This window comes from Lonchura striata, chromosome 2 (assembly GCF_046129695.1).
Source record: "Lonchura striata isolate bLonStr1 chromosome 2, bLonStr1.mat, whole genome shotgun sequence".
NCBI classification, from domain to species: domain Eukaryota; kingdom Metazoa; phylum Chordata; class Aves; order Passeriformes; family Estrildidae; genus Lonchura; species Lonchura striata.
This window is the reverse complement of record NC_134604.1, coordinates 48,905,777-48,919,582: the sequence shown is the minus strand read 5'-3', so window position 1 is coordinate 48,919,582 and position 13,806 is coordinate 48,905,777. Positions and strand designations below refer to the sequence as shown.

Genomic DNA, 13,806 nt, shown 5'->3' with positions numbered 1-13,806 from the left:
TTTCCTGATACACTGCCCAGTCCAATAGTATCTTACCAGGAATAGAATATGCCTTAGAAAGCTTTCTGTAACTTTCATATCTGGAAGCAAAATACCAAAAGTAGACAACTTTCCTTTCCCTTAGAGCAGAACCAGGTATGAATCACAGAAGGTATGCAGCAAGCATGATGCAAAATGGCAGCAGAAACACCGAAGCTTGAAATACTGCGCTGGCAAAAACAATCTCAGATTTAACAACCAAAGGCAATCCATGCTACTAATTCTCTATGCTACAAAGTCATGTTAGTGATAAAAGAAGTATCAGTAACTGGATGAGAAGTTCCAAAACTAATCTAAATTACTCCAAATTAATTACTCCAAACTAATCTAAATTTCTCCAACAGTTACAGAAAGCTGATAAGCGTGAAGTTTCCTTGAATGACTGAAAATTACATGCTCACACAAACAGAACAGCCAAGGAAACAGCACATTCTGCCCACCAGTGGGTCTGTATTGCACTGTTTAGCCTATTGTTGGAGTCTCTCCAAGAAAGGTGAGTCTCCTGGTAAACATTTCTGGGGGTTGTTCCTGTGTTTGATAGATCTGTTCAAAGAGGAAATCTGCAACAGGGATGTTCTGGCTTTTTTTAATACATGCTCTCCAGAAGACTTCCTAAAAATTAGCACTTGCTTAGCTAACAAGCAGACCCAGTATTAAAAATCTAATCATTGGGAAGACAAAAAAATGGAAGGCAAATGGAGCATTTGGAAAAACTAGTATAGTGTCTCAGTAGGAAGGAACTTGCATGATCAATCCTAAATCTTATTCAATCTTTGTATATTACTATATATTACAGGGGTGAGGACAAGCTTTCTGTCTGGAGATTGCTATAAAAGAAAGGGTTCATGTTTTACTAAAATCACATAACTACAAACATCTGTTAATCACAGCCTCCTCAGAGGCTTCAAAGGAAGATGACTGTGAAGCATCACCTTCGACATTCAACTTGAGCATTCTGCACCTGCTAAAAATGCAGGCCTTGAGGTCATGTAGGTTACCCTCAGTTATCAGTACTTTCTGCACTAAGGGAATAGTGAGCCTGAGATACTAATTTGCAATTTCAAAGAACAGTAAAACCATATACCATGTGACTTCAATTTCTCCAGCTGAAAACAGAAACTGTTTTAAGGTGTGCAGTAAGCATCACTGCTGAAAGAAACGGCAAAGATGAAAACCTCTGTAAATTCAGGCCTAGTCACCTAGTAAATTCTCATGGAATTCAGACATTCTTTTATGATACATGGACTGATACACAGTCAGATAAAAACAGATACACAACTCAGGTACAGTGTATAAATCTTGGCAAAGGCCTTACGCACAAAAATGGTGACACATAGCCTGGTAGTTCTAGATATATAAGGATGGATTTGCAAGATCATCTTTCAACATGGAAAGACTGCCCTTCTAAAATCGAAGTTTATGGTTTCAAGAAGCTGATGGATCCTACTCTCTGAGAAAGGAGAAAATAATGTTCCATAGTTCTCTGATTTTTCTAAGATCTTGTGACTTCTACCTAGGATCAACTTCTAATCAAATCTCCTAGCCTCCTATGCATCCCTTGTATGAATAAATTCTAAGACCTTTTTTTAATGCACTATCAGCAGCCCAGGCATTTGAAAGAGATTAATTCTACACAGAGCCATGTCTGAATATCATCCCAACTAGGAGCAAATATTTACTGTGTTCAGCTGTTGGCAAGGTCACTGGCCTCTAGTTCTATCCAGCATGGCTTTTCAGAACTAGAACAACTTGTATGTCACCATAAGATTGCAGAGGGGCAGCCACTACCATTCAGAGTTAAGTACCTACTCAGTTTTCCTCAGGTCAGACACCTTCCCTCTACCTTCATTTCATTTTTTTGAATGGGAAAGGAAAATAACCAGAAGTAGACCCCTCGGAATTTATCCTAAGCAAAAGAACAAGGTAATATCTTCTGACAATAACACACTGAGATAAATGTGTAGAAGTGCACAAATCAAAACAGCAAAGTTCAAGACCCGAAATATATAGGATTGGAGTTACAAAGAACATCTAACATCTACTTTAACACCATCACAAATGATACAAAATGCAACTGTGCAGATAGTTTGAGAAATTTGTGAAAGGGTATTCCCATTCGGATTTGCTTTTGCAATTTGTTGAGAAGGCACACACGTTTAATCTGTGCCTTTTTACAGTGTAAATACAAGGCAGTCTTGCAGAATGACACTTGTCACTGAGATTTGCAAAAACAAGCTAACAGCTCTGAAGGGTAGACTTTAAATGTGCTCAAATCTCTCTCAGGACCTGCATGAAGAACACTGATTTGTTTACAAATGGTAACATAATTAAGGACATCAATGAACCCTACTGCATAAGGAGCTGCCTTGAGGGGAACAAAGCTGAAAAACTACTCTGAGAGGCAGTTTTACAGGCCCTTGAATGTGTTCTCACTGAAATATCCTATACAGTCCCCACAAAGAGCAAGAGCAGCTTAAAAAGTCATCCATACTTTAAGGATGTGCAGAAGGTTGCATGGATTAGATTCAACCTTCAGAACATGTTTAAAAAATTGCTGTTTGCATTTTAAAGACAAAAATCCTACAGAACTCTCCTGAGGTTTCAGTCAGTAGTTTCTTATTTACGCCAGAATGAAACAAAAATCTTTCTTCTGATCTACAAAATAAGCCTGTCATTGTTTGATTAAAAAATTGTCCTTCTGCTATTTATCTGTGTAGCTAAGTTCACTAGAAGCCATTAAAGCATGTTCCAGGAACATCCTTATTCTCTAAACAGACTGAAGTTATGAGGCTCCTCTGAAAAAGGATAACAAAATGAAAACAAGCAACCAGCCACAAAACACACACAAAGCCCACCCAAAACCAAAAAAAAAAAAAAAAAAAATTTCCCTAACAAATAAACCAAAATCCACCACCAATATAAACATTAGAAGCATAGTCCATCAGTGTTCATTAGCTGCCTTTGCTTTTTGGATCTTTTTACCCTATTAAAAAACAAAATGGTTTTGTTCATCATTTATAATTACTTACATGTAAGAAATCCTGGAAACGAAGTCACACATGAGCCAAACATTCAAAGTTCAAATGAGAAGAAAATACATTTTTTAGGAAATAATTTAACCTCTTGTAGTCTTTAAATTAATATGTTCACATATTCTAAAATGTTGCAATATTCTTCCAGCAACTGGAGTAAGATGTAAGGCCTTTAAGTGAAATAATGAAGCTGGTCTGAAGTGAAGCAAAGTCCCAAAGCAATCTATTTGTGACCTCAAAATCTCTGTTTCTCTTCTGCTTGCCTGATAATACATAACATATAAACAGCAAACTATACCAAATTTCTCTCATTGGAGGTTCTCACCTGGCAAAGCAACTGTACCATCTTGTTCCAAAGTTTCAGGGTTTATTCTTATGGCTGTCATACTGTGATTATTTGCATCTCTGTATAATAAATAGCCCTGTCAAGAACAAAGAAGAAAATATATGAAGGTATGAAAATACTCTTAAATACATTAACAGATGTTAAATGGGAAAAAGATGGAATGATTATTTTAGATATTGCTTTAAAATAGTGGGAACCTTTTACATCAAATGATGATCAACATTTTTTCTACTAAGCCAAATTTTAACTAAATTCCACATTAAAAAATGGAAATTTGACTCCCTTCCTCCACTTTCTACATGCCATAGATAAGCATGCTGAAGCTTGTATACAACTTTTGAAGCCCCACATATTAATTCTGTAATTTATATCTGTATACAATTAGACTTAAAAGCCACAGCAAAAACCAGTGTTTCTGTATCCACTTTTCAAATCAACAGAATAGTAACAGGAATACGAGGAAGGCAAAAGATAATGTTGTCCTATATAGAGGAGCAATCATTAATGCATATTAATACATGCATTAAAACCTAGAATAAAAGAAATATTAATTAACTACATCGACTCCCACACTAAGACATTTTCTTTCATTGCAACTACTGGATAAATAAATCTCAGCAAAATGAGGAAAACAAGCCCACATAAATTAAGCAAAGAGCATTAAAGTAGACAGAAAAGCTTCAATCTAAAAGTAACTATAATATGATGAAGTAAGAAAAATCACCTGAATTTAAGTTAACCATGCACCTGAATGGAAATGAAACTAAGGACAGATTTTATCTCTTACGGACACATAATGAGCAATATGTGCAAGTTACACACCTTTCTATAAATATAGCCACAGAATGACACTTATCCAAACTGCAGTGCCTTTGGTTACAGTCACTGTGTAAGTGCACCTACCTGGTACAAGCACTCAAAAAGCACCACATATTTATAGTTATGTACAGAATATTCAAACATGTAACACTATATAATGAAACCATATGAATCCTGTTCCTTTCCAAACTGATAAAACAGATAAAACAGGCTCCAGGATGAATATATCCACACCCATTTGTTTTGTGCCAGTGTATATTTTGGTGATCTGCTTTTGCATTAAATAAAACCAGATCTCATGTGTTTGTGTTTACACAAACACAAAAACTGCAGTGAAAGAACATATATTTGTAATGAACCATTTCACCTCAAAAGCGTGGCAAGGAGTATACTAAAAACCACACTGGGACAATGAGATCACTCAGTTAAGAGTAAATATACAATAAATTCAGTAAATTAATTACTCTATGAAATATTTTTTAATGTTTTGAGGGTTTTTCATAATAAATAATAAAGGTAAGAAAAAGTGGTTGATATTCCAGAAACTAACTCTAAAAATCACAAACTGTAGAAATATAATTAACTCTGCAAAGACAATATCAACAATTATCTCTATCTCTATGTATTGTTTACATATGCTCAATCCTTCCCAGCCAAAACACCATTTTCTTATTTTGCTGCAGATGTTTTAATGCCAATTTCTTTTCATAAACAAGTATTTCAAATATTTTTACATGTTTGTTGTAACAGCACTTTTTTACATCCACTGACATGCACTTAGAAACACACAGCAATTGACTGTACAGTTCATAAACTGATGTGCTAAACCATCATATTTTTCAAAAGTCTTTACAGTGACAACACAAAGCAAAGAAACTCCATTATTCCTTTCCAAAGGCCAGTACAACCACATGTCCGTCATTCTCCATAATTTAGAAACCAGTACCAAAAATTTTGTTTTTTATAAAAAAAGCCAAAGGGATGGTAAAATATCCATGTAAGCTTACTCTAAGCCAGGGTCTACTTAAACCACTCATGAGGGATGAGGAGGGCTGCACATTTTGTATTTTAAGTATTCACCTACCTGAGCATAACCTAACCAAGACTTTTTTTCTTTTCTGTTTTTGATGCGGGATGTAGAATTGTATATATGGCCCTGAAAAGCAAAAAACTTCCATCATTTAACAAATACCAGAGTGAAAACTCAACACAATCATTCATCATCTAAATAATACCTTCAAATACATTGCCAAGTGAAAATTCTAAGAAAATGTTGTCAAATTGTCACAGAAATAATCAGAAAAAAAATACACCAACTATAATAGAACTGATTATTAGTAACCTAGGTAAGATTGTCCATGGAAATAGGACATCACAGAAGTTAAATTAAAATACTAAGTATCACTCATCAGACAAGAAGCAGCCACATTACCCTCACTGTCCCGCTATATCCAGAGCCAATTTTGTAAAGTCCGTCTTTACATAAGAGATAGAGGAAAAAACCATCACTCTGAAGTAGGCACTGGTCATCTTCATCTACAGATATGTCTTTCAATGGCCATTTGTGCATCAAGGCTGCCTTCTTTATCCCATTACTGAACCAGTCCTGGATTTGGATTTTGCCCACCAGAACTGCCTGTACACTCCGCTGAAGAGAGTTTAAAATGGTTGGCACCTAAACAGTAAAAAAAGTAGTGAGTGAAAAAGATGACAATTTTTTTAAATGTTAAGATTTTCTATTCTAACTCCAACTCAAGAGAGACAAAGAAAAACCAACTGATCTCAAAAACAGTGAGTGGGGGCAAGAGGTAACAGTTAAACAATACATCTTCTCAGAACTCATGAGAAGTACTCATTTACAAAAACTCCCAGAAACAGAGAAGTTTTAATGCAAGACCTGAATAGTCTGACAAGCATGGCTGCCATTATTGGTGAGGATTGCAGAGATTGCTTGCAATGTTCTTCCTGTCTCTCCCCAGGCAGCTACCAAACTGAAGAGGCAAGCGCAGGAAAGTGCTGTCAAGGACTGTCCTGTACTGTCATTCATTCCCGTGCTACGGACAGTTATTTCCAAAAGCAGCTGGAACAGGGATTCTGCAGATAAAACACAGTTATTACACAGATCAGTCACAAGATCATACGAAACACTTTAACTATCAATGAGAAATTAAAATAGGAAAATACATTATATCTTTCCTCATCTATTATGTTTAGAGCTAATTTCAGACAGAAAAGCATATTAAATTAACATGAATTATCCTTAACTTTTCTTCTTTTCAGCCGGAAAACATCAAGTCTGGATAATCACCATGGCTGAAGAAAAACTACAAGTCCTTCTGTCACAGAGGAACACATTAACAAGAAGTGGTGCAGACAGTCTTATTGTAGTAGACACTATTCAGTCTACCCCATCACTGAGATGATGTGTAGATCACTTGTCTACTCTTTGTAACCCTTATCCATGTTTGAAGCACAATTCACTTCATAGAAACAAGCATTTCAAATCGAGGCTTGAAAATTATTTTGATCATATGCCTCTTTCCAAACACTGTTTGGTGGATGAACTTCTGTAACAATCCAGGTGTGAACAGAAATACACCTAATTTTTCTTGAAAGCTGATACAATTAATCTCTATGGCAGTAATCAAAAAGTCTTCTCAGTAGCTTTTTAATAGTCCATGTATCAATACAAAATAAGTTTTCTGTAGCAAACTACAATCTTTGGAAACGCAATAAATACTTTTAAGTCATAAAACATGAAAAAATACATCAAGTCTAACAACAAATTTTAAAAATTATTTTAAAGAACCCAGGCTACAGCCTAGACTTCTCTGCAGTTCTATAAACCAACAAAAGATAACAGGATTTTAACTTAAAGGATATAGTTAATCATGCTCTCAAAGGCATCCGAAGTTCAACTTTTACTTTCAATATCATTAAAAAGAAAATTAATTTTCAGGGAAGCTTTCAGATGGCCAGAGAATAAAAGCGAGACTTTTAACATATTTGAATTTGACAGCTCCACATAAATTACAAAATTAAACCTCTAAGCTATAGACCACAACAGATTACAAGAAAAATTCACCCTAAAACTGCATGATTTCCAATCAGACCAAGTATTTTATGTTCCAGTAAGAAAGGGAAACCCAATTATTTAGACTGAGATGTTTATTTACTTTGTCAGCATATTATGCACTCTAAGGAGTTAGTATGTCAAAATAGTCGGTCACTTGAGAACAAGCATGTTACTATCTCACAAATACTTGCCAAGAACCATTTTCTTCTGTCCAACACAATAACAGATGTATATTAATAAAAATACAGTAAGAGATGAGATATTACCTAGGACTTCAGGAGGCTCTGATTGAAGGCCTTCTGGTTGCTGACCCTGGAGCACATTAAGTAGGGCTTGTAAGCTCCTGAGACACAAGGATGGATGAGAAAATCTTGTCTCCTTTATCAATTCAAAGACTTCACACAATCCAACTTCAATGATCTAAAGAAGTACAGATTTTTCAAAACAGATGTCAATATAATATTTTTAGATCTTCATCAAAAAAGTATATACCAGTGTTCACTGAATAAGACAATTACTCAAATAAAAAGTTGCAATCTAAAATACAGCGTTAAACCAGAATCAAAATCAAGAATCCACCAATACAACTATACCAGCAAATATTACGAGTAGTCAGCCACTACATAAAAGAGCATGTCTAAGCAAAGTAAATTTCTTGAAAGAATAAGGAAGCTTAAAATTTTTTGCACAGTAAAAAGGCAAACTATACCTCTGAGCCCTTCTAATTTTCATCCAGTTAACACTTTGACAGTCTTTTTTTTCCTTGCTCATTAACATGAGCCAGCAAACTAGAATGGTCTTGCAACCTGGCTTCACATTCTGAATAACAACACATTTGACAGCTGATACTGGCAGCTCTAGAACTTTCCCCTCCAAAGCCTCTGAGATTTTTTTTATATTGTAACAAAAACAAAGATCAATTGCTAATCACTAAAACTCCATATGTACTCATCACAGACATGCATTAAGCCAGCTAATAGAATATGTTTAAAAGCCCTGTTACAGCCATTTCTAACTTTCCCTTTTAGAATTCCTGACTATTCTGAGATTACAGTCATGCTTCTCTCCTCTGACTGCTCCCTTGCACTTCCTTCTCAAACTCTGTATTTAAAAATTATGAACATGAAAGAAAAGAGAGGAGGGTTAGCACATTATAAATAAGCAACTGTATATTAAAAACTTCACTATCTGTTTTGGTCAAGAGCAGAGCCACCATAGAGTGTATAGGAGAGACTCACCCCTGAGTAAAATCTAAGGAAAAGGACAGAAATGTGAAATTAAATAACATCACTAATGCAACTGCCAACCATGCTTAAAACATATATATTCTGGCAGTCAGCTCTAAGTTCTTCTGGATGCCTTGTAACTGTCTTTGCTGACCCTTAATTTTATTTCCATCCTTCAGAAATTATTTAACCATCTATTGTATTCTTGGAGGAAGGATAAAAACATAAAACCATAACCAAGCCAAGTCTTCAAAGCACAACAGCAATTTTCCTGCTAATTACACCTTACATTTCACATCAGCAACGGAGTAGGGGAAAACATATGCATGGAATCTACAGTGAAAAAGACTGTCAACATAATAATGTTTTTTCAAGGATCTAAAACCCACCATCATCCTAAAGGCTAAAAAATAAAAAAAAAATTTAAGTACATTTTTAGAAATGCCCTTCCTATTCAGTTACAGTGTCTTTGAGAGAAATTAAGTTTATTCTTCACAACCTTCAGACATAAGACCTCATCTAGGAGCTGACAGAGGCAGCTAGAGAAAGTAGAGAACACTACACAGTGGAAAATGTTTGGTGAATTTCCACTAGAGTAGGAATCAGTAACAGCAAGTTCTGCCGGGATGCTGTCAATTCTGCATAGGTTTTGGGTTGGTTTTTAAATATCTGAGATCAAGAGACTGGGTAGACTGCATAAAATAGAACTATTCACCACATTACCTCACATATGTATATCTTACGTGAATATATATATGTGTGTGTGTGTGTGTATATATATATATATATATACAGATGTAGATAAGTGTCTGTGTGTATCTCTCTACCTCTTCTCCAAACTGTGCTCTGAAGGACAGAATAAGCAAAGAGTTCTTTTCAAGACATCTTCAGCTTGTTCTCACTGCTCTCTGAAGAGTTTCTGAGCCAAAACAAGCACTGCTCTGCCTCAGCTTCTGTGTCACAGCCTGACTGCTCTTACTGATGCTCTCTGTGCAACCATTCTCCCATTCCCTTTGCAAGACCTTTAAGACTTCAGATCAAAAGTAAGACTGCTTAACAAAAGGTACCCAAAATTCTAGCCTGGATGCAGACAATATGACTACTAACTAATTCCTAAAACCTCTCCTATTTCATCTTGAAGTCTTATCTGTGCTCTTGATTTATTTTATTTATGTTTGCTCTCATTGTAAGCATTATCCCAAATGCTCACATTTCTGTAATTAAAATTACACACTACTCTGAATTAATTTATATTATATACATACACAAAAAAGAAGAACATCTACCAAGGTAACATTCTCCGAATGAATTTTAAAAGATTTAAAGTCAGTATCTAAATAAAGTAATTATTTGTCTTTTACTTTTTGTTACAACTTAAAAATTTAAATTTTTGCTTAAGCTTATTAACAAAATGTATGTCAGTGCAGGAACAAATAATATTTAAGTCAGTTAATTCCATCTTAATTACTTTAATCCAGTATTTGTCCCTTCTAGTACAGGGCTTTTGTGGATCATTCATTACTCAGGCTTAAGTTTAAAATTTGGGGGGTTGGGAGGGTGAATGGTGTGGGAAATGCCTTTTCTTTACTCTGCAAATTGTAAGTCTTATCAACAGAACTGAATCTACTCCATTTTAACAGAGAGAATTTCTCATCATTAGCTAAGATACTAAATAAATAAAGTAGCAACTAAGTATGTCAGACAAAGGCAAGTATTTCCTGAGAAATCAAAAACACAAAGCTATCAAAGCAAGTTACTAAACTATCTGAACACAACCAAAACACACATTTTTTTATTGTGTCAGTATCTGAATAGCAGCAAAGTCTGTCTTTTAATGTTAAAAACAATTATTCTCAATCTTATTATAGAGACAACTTCTGATCCCAAAATACATTCTACTTAAAGGCTCTAACAAACCTGAATTCCTCAAGTTTAAGATCTCAAAAAAGATATTTCAATAGAACACTTGAAGTCACCTTAAGCTACAAAAATGTAAAATGTTTTCAACTTACTCTAAATAGCCAAAAAAATACCAACACACCAAGGACTATACTCTGAAGAATCTGTAAAAGCACAAATCCTAGCCATACTTTTTTTTAATTTTTCACCTTTCAGTATTCTTTTTAATAAAAAATTATGAATTTCTGACAGCTTCTAATTTACTTTCTTCTTTACAGTTAATAAACTAAGCCCTACACAACATCGGTCATTATCATGAGACAGACACCTGTATCCAGAATACCAAGACATTTACACAGTCAGTCCCTAGAAGTTTTACTACATGTGAGACAGTTCCAAGCAGATGCTTTTTTTAAATGTATGAATGCAAGTCCAATTGTGTACCTCCAAGTGACCTAAACAGCCCTATATTACCTAGATAGTTATGAAAAATACTGAGGTTGCATCAGGCATCTAAACATCTTTTTGAACCAAAAATTCTCAAATTTCACAGATTCTTTACTAAAAATCAGCAGTGTGAAAACATACTGATTTTCACCTATTTTATATTTGCTGTACTGAATGTAACAAAAATCTCAATATTCTTCTATTTTGAGAGAAGTTTGTTACATACAGTTTCCTTATAATTTTTTCTAGGCTACCATCTTTGTAATAAACTGTCCAATACCAATGTTTTGGCTTCCACATGCAAGTCTTCTATCCATATCACTGATATATCTCATCCTTCTTGGACCCTTTTTTAATTTCAATGTATTTTTAAATTATCATTCCATTTTCCATAAATGCTAATAGCTGCATTGTCTTTTACTTAAAATTAAGCATCTACAAGGCACTTGCTGATACATTTGATACAATCCACAAGTACTCAGACGCAGTTCATAAACAGTGCTGACTTTATTTCTAGTGACCACATATTCTGCGATCATCAATCGTGAAATTTCAGTTGGCTGACTTGGTTATGCTTCTCTGCAATTCGCCACCACTATTCTCTGGAGTGCCAACTTTGCCCCTCAGATAATAACATCTAAATGCAATCATCTATAAAACCTAAGTTTCTAAACCACTCAAATGTTCTACATAACCACAGCTGCAACCACCTTTTTTTAATTCAGCATTTTTATTGGTTTCAGACCAAATATAAACAAGTGAAGTTCACCTGAATATGCCTTTTAGATTCAGAAGAACAAAGCAAAGCACGATCCATAGCATTGATATGGTACCAATGAACAAAACTAAATGTAGTTTTGTAATACATAGTAAAAAACAAGTGAACAAAACAAACTGAAAAAAAAAAACCAAGAAAAAATCATTAAGTCCTTTATTTCTGACTTTCTACTATTAATCCTACTATAAGCACAGAAGCAATCAATAATAAAAAACCTACTCTAACTGTTCAACTATAGAGTCAAAATCTTAACATGCATTAGAATCTGGAGCTGTCAGTACCACTAAGGGCACTAAAGCCAAAAAAGGGAAAGAATAATTGACAGTTACTGCAATTACATGCTTACCTGGCAAAACATCTTAGGAACCATTCCACCAAATTATTTCCATTATTAGACTTATTCTTTTTGGAGGGTAAAGCAAAAAAAAAGAACCCTTTACCATTATGATCTGGTAGCCCCACAGAGATGTAAGAGCTGCCTTATTTGCATCATTTCTGTGTAGATTTTGAGGCTATATGTGTTCAAGTACCAATACTTTTAAAGGAGTGCAAGTTGAGTGTTTACCCGATGTTTAATTGACTTTAATTTGGGCAGGTACATAGATCATCCTATTTCATCAGATGATTCTGAACTAGATGGACTACAAATAAAACTACAGCAGTATTTTAAGTAGCTGGCTTATACTGTTACTCTTTAATCCCCAAAAAGAACATACCAGCCTTAGATGACATTCGTGGCACACTTTAAGTGGTATCAGTTACTTGCCTTTGGAAGTTTAATAGGCGGCTCTTTGGGCTCCTCTTCTTCATCACTGTCCGAGTCCCCACTCTGGACACTGTTCTTTGAGGCCAAAGATACAGACGCTTCCTTTTTCTGCCACTCCAACACACAATGGCGGACATTGCAGTAAACATTAAAAGCTGAAGGATTGCTATGTAATCTGATATCTGGTATGGTTATTGTACTCTCTACGTTTTCAGTCTGAAAAACAAGATGGGTTTTAATTTTAGTTTATTAGTTTAATAGAGTTTCAAGCCTTGCTAAATATAAATAAACTCAATTTTCTCAATTTTGACAGACCAAATTATTTCCAAACTGGAGACAATTTTCCTGCTTAAGTACCACATTTATTTCAGGCAGGGAAGAAAGGAAGAAGAGTAAGACATTTCAATAGATTCTGTCTAGCTTTAGCCTCTACCTCTTATAATTTTATGTGAACACTGGGACTAAACATGACAGCGGCTTAGGCTACAGAACAGTCCAAGCCTGTGCCACAGTGGTAAGAATAGCAGAATCAAGCTTTATCGCCTCAACAGTAGTCCGGTTTAGAGGTTATAATTATAATTGAGTTTTTAAATGCATGCCTTGTTATTCTAGTTGTTAGTTTTAACCTGCAGGTGAATACTAAAAATTTAAGATGCTTGTTAAACATATACTAGAAATTAAGAAAATCCACTTGTTTTGTCATTAGATGAAAACTGATGACAAGTTTAAAAACTCCTGTCAGGATGCTGCAGATAATAGTCATGAGAATAATAATCTAATGGACTAATGACTAAATAAAGAAATCAAGGCCTATGACTTTACAGGACACCATTCTATTTTCAGAAGCCCTGAGCCACAAAGTATGAGCTGGGAAATTGTTCTGAGCAACTACAGCTACCATGGCCCACCTTGGTACCTACTACTGGTGTATTACTGTCAGCCTTGGCCAAGACACAAAGGAACCTTCATGAGGCTATCACTGGACTTAGAAAAATAACAAGAGACAACTTTTTTTAAAAAAACATTTTAAAAAATCTGGCCTGTACTTTCCTAGTCTGAAAGAACAAGATGGGAGAGGAGGTATGACAGACTTGAGAAAACAAAACTCCACAACAATTAACTCCCAGACAGGATTACACCTTCTATTTGGTTGCGCACTAGCAAAGACCAGGCTGGTATCAGCACAGACTTTGAAAACTGGATTTCAGGCATATGGGAGGAAGCAATTCTCTGTAACAGCTTGCTGTAGACAGAGGGCACAAGGACCATGTAAGGAGAGAAGGCCCAGGTTAAGAGTGCAGAACAAATTTGCTTGACCATGCAAGGCAAAATGTGGGAGATTATTAGGCCAGAGAGACTCAGGGTTATGACTAACTTC

General features: G+C 35.2%; 1 protein-coding gene across 8 annotated transcripts in view; it reads right to left on the bottom strand.

The window, feature by feature from the left end:
• MYCBP2 (MYC binding protein 2) overlaps window positions 1-13,806 on the bottom strand; it is a 173,440-nt gene that overhangs the window by 130,472 nt on the left and 29,162 nt on the right. For all 8 annotated transcript variants that reach the window (XM_021548051.3, XM_021548057.3, XM_021548055.3 and 5 more), the window contains exons 3-8: window positions 12,429-12,644; window positions 7,579-7,732; window positions 6,134-6,330; window positions 5,669-5,911; window positions 5,321-5,392; window positions 3,397-3,493 (exon numbers count right to left, since the gene is read on the bottom strand). In XM_021548051.3, coding sequence (XP_021403726.2) covers window positions 3,397-3,493; window positions 5,321-5,392; window positions 5,669-5,911; window positions 6,134-6,330; window positions 7,579-7,732; window positions 12,429-12,644 — 979 coding nt within the window. The remainder of the gene's footprint in view (window positions 1-3,396; window positions 3,494-5,320; window positions 5,393-5,668; window positions 5,912-6,133; window positions 6,331-7,578; window positions 7,733-12,428; window positions 12,645-13,806) is intronic.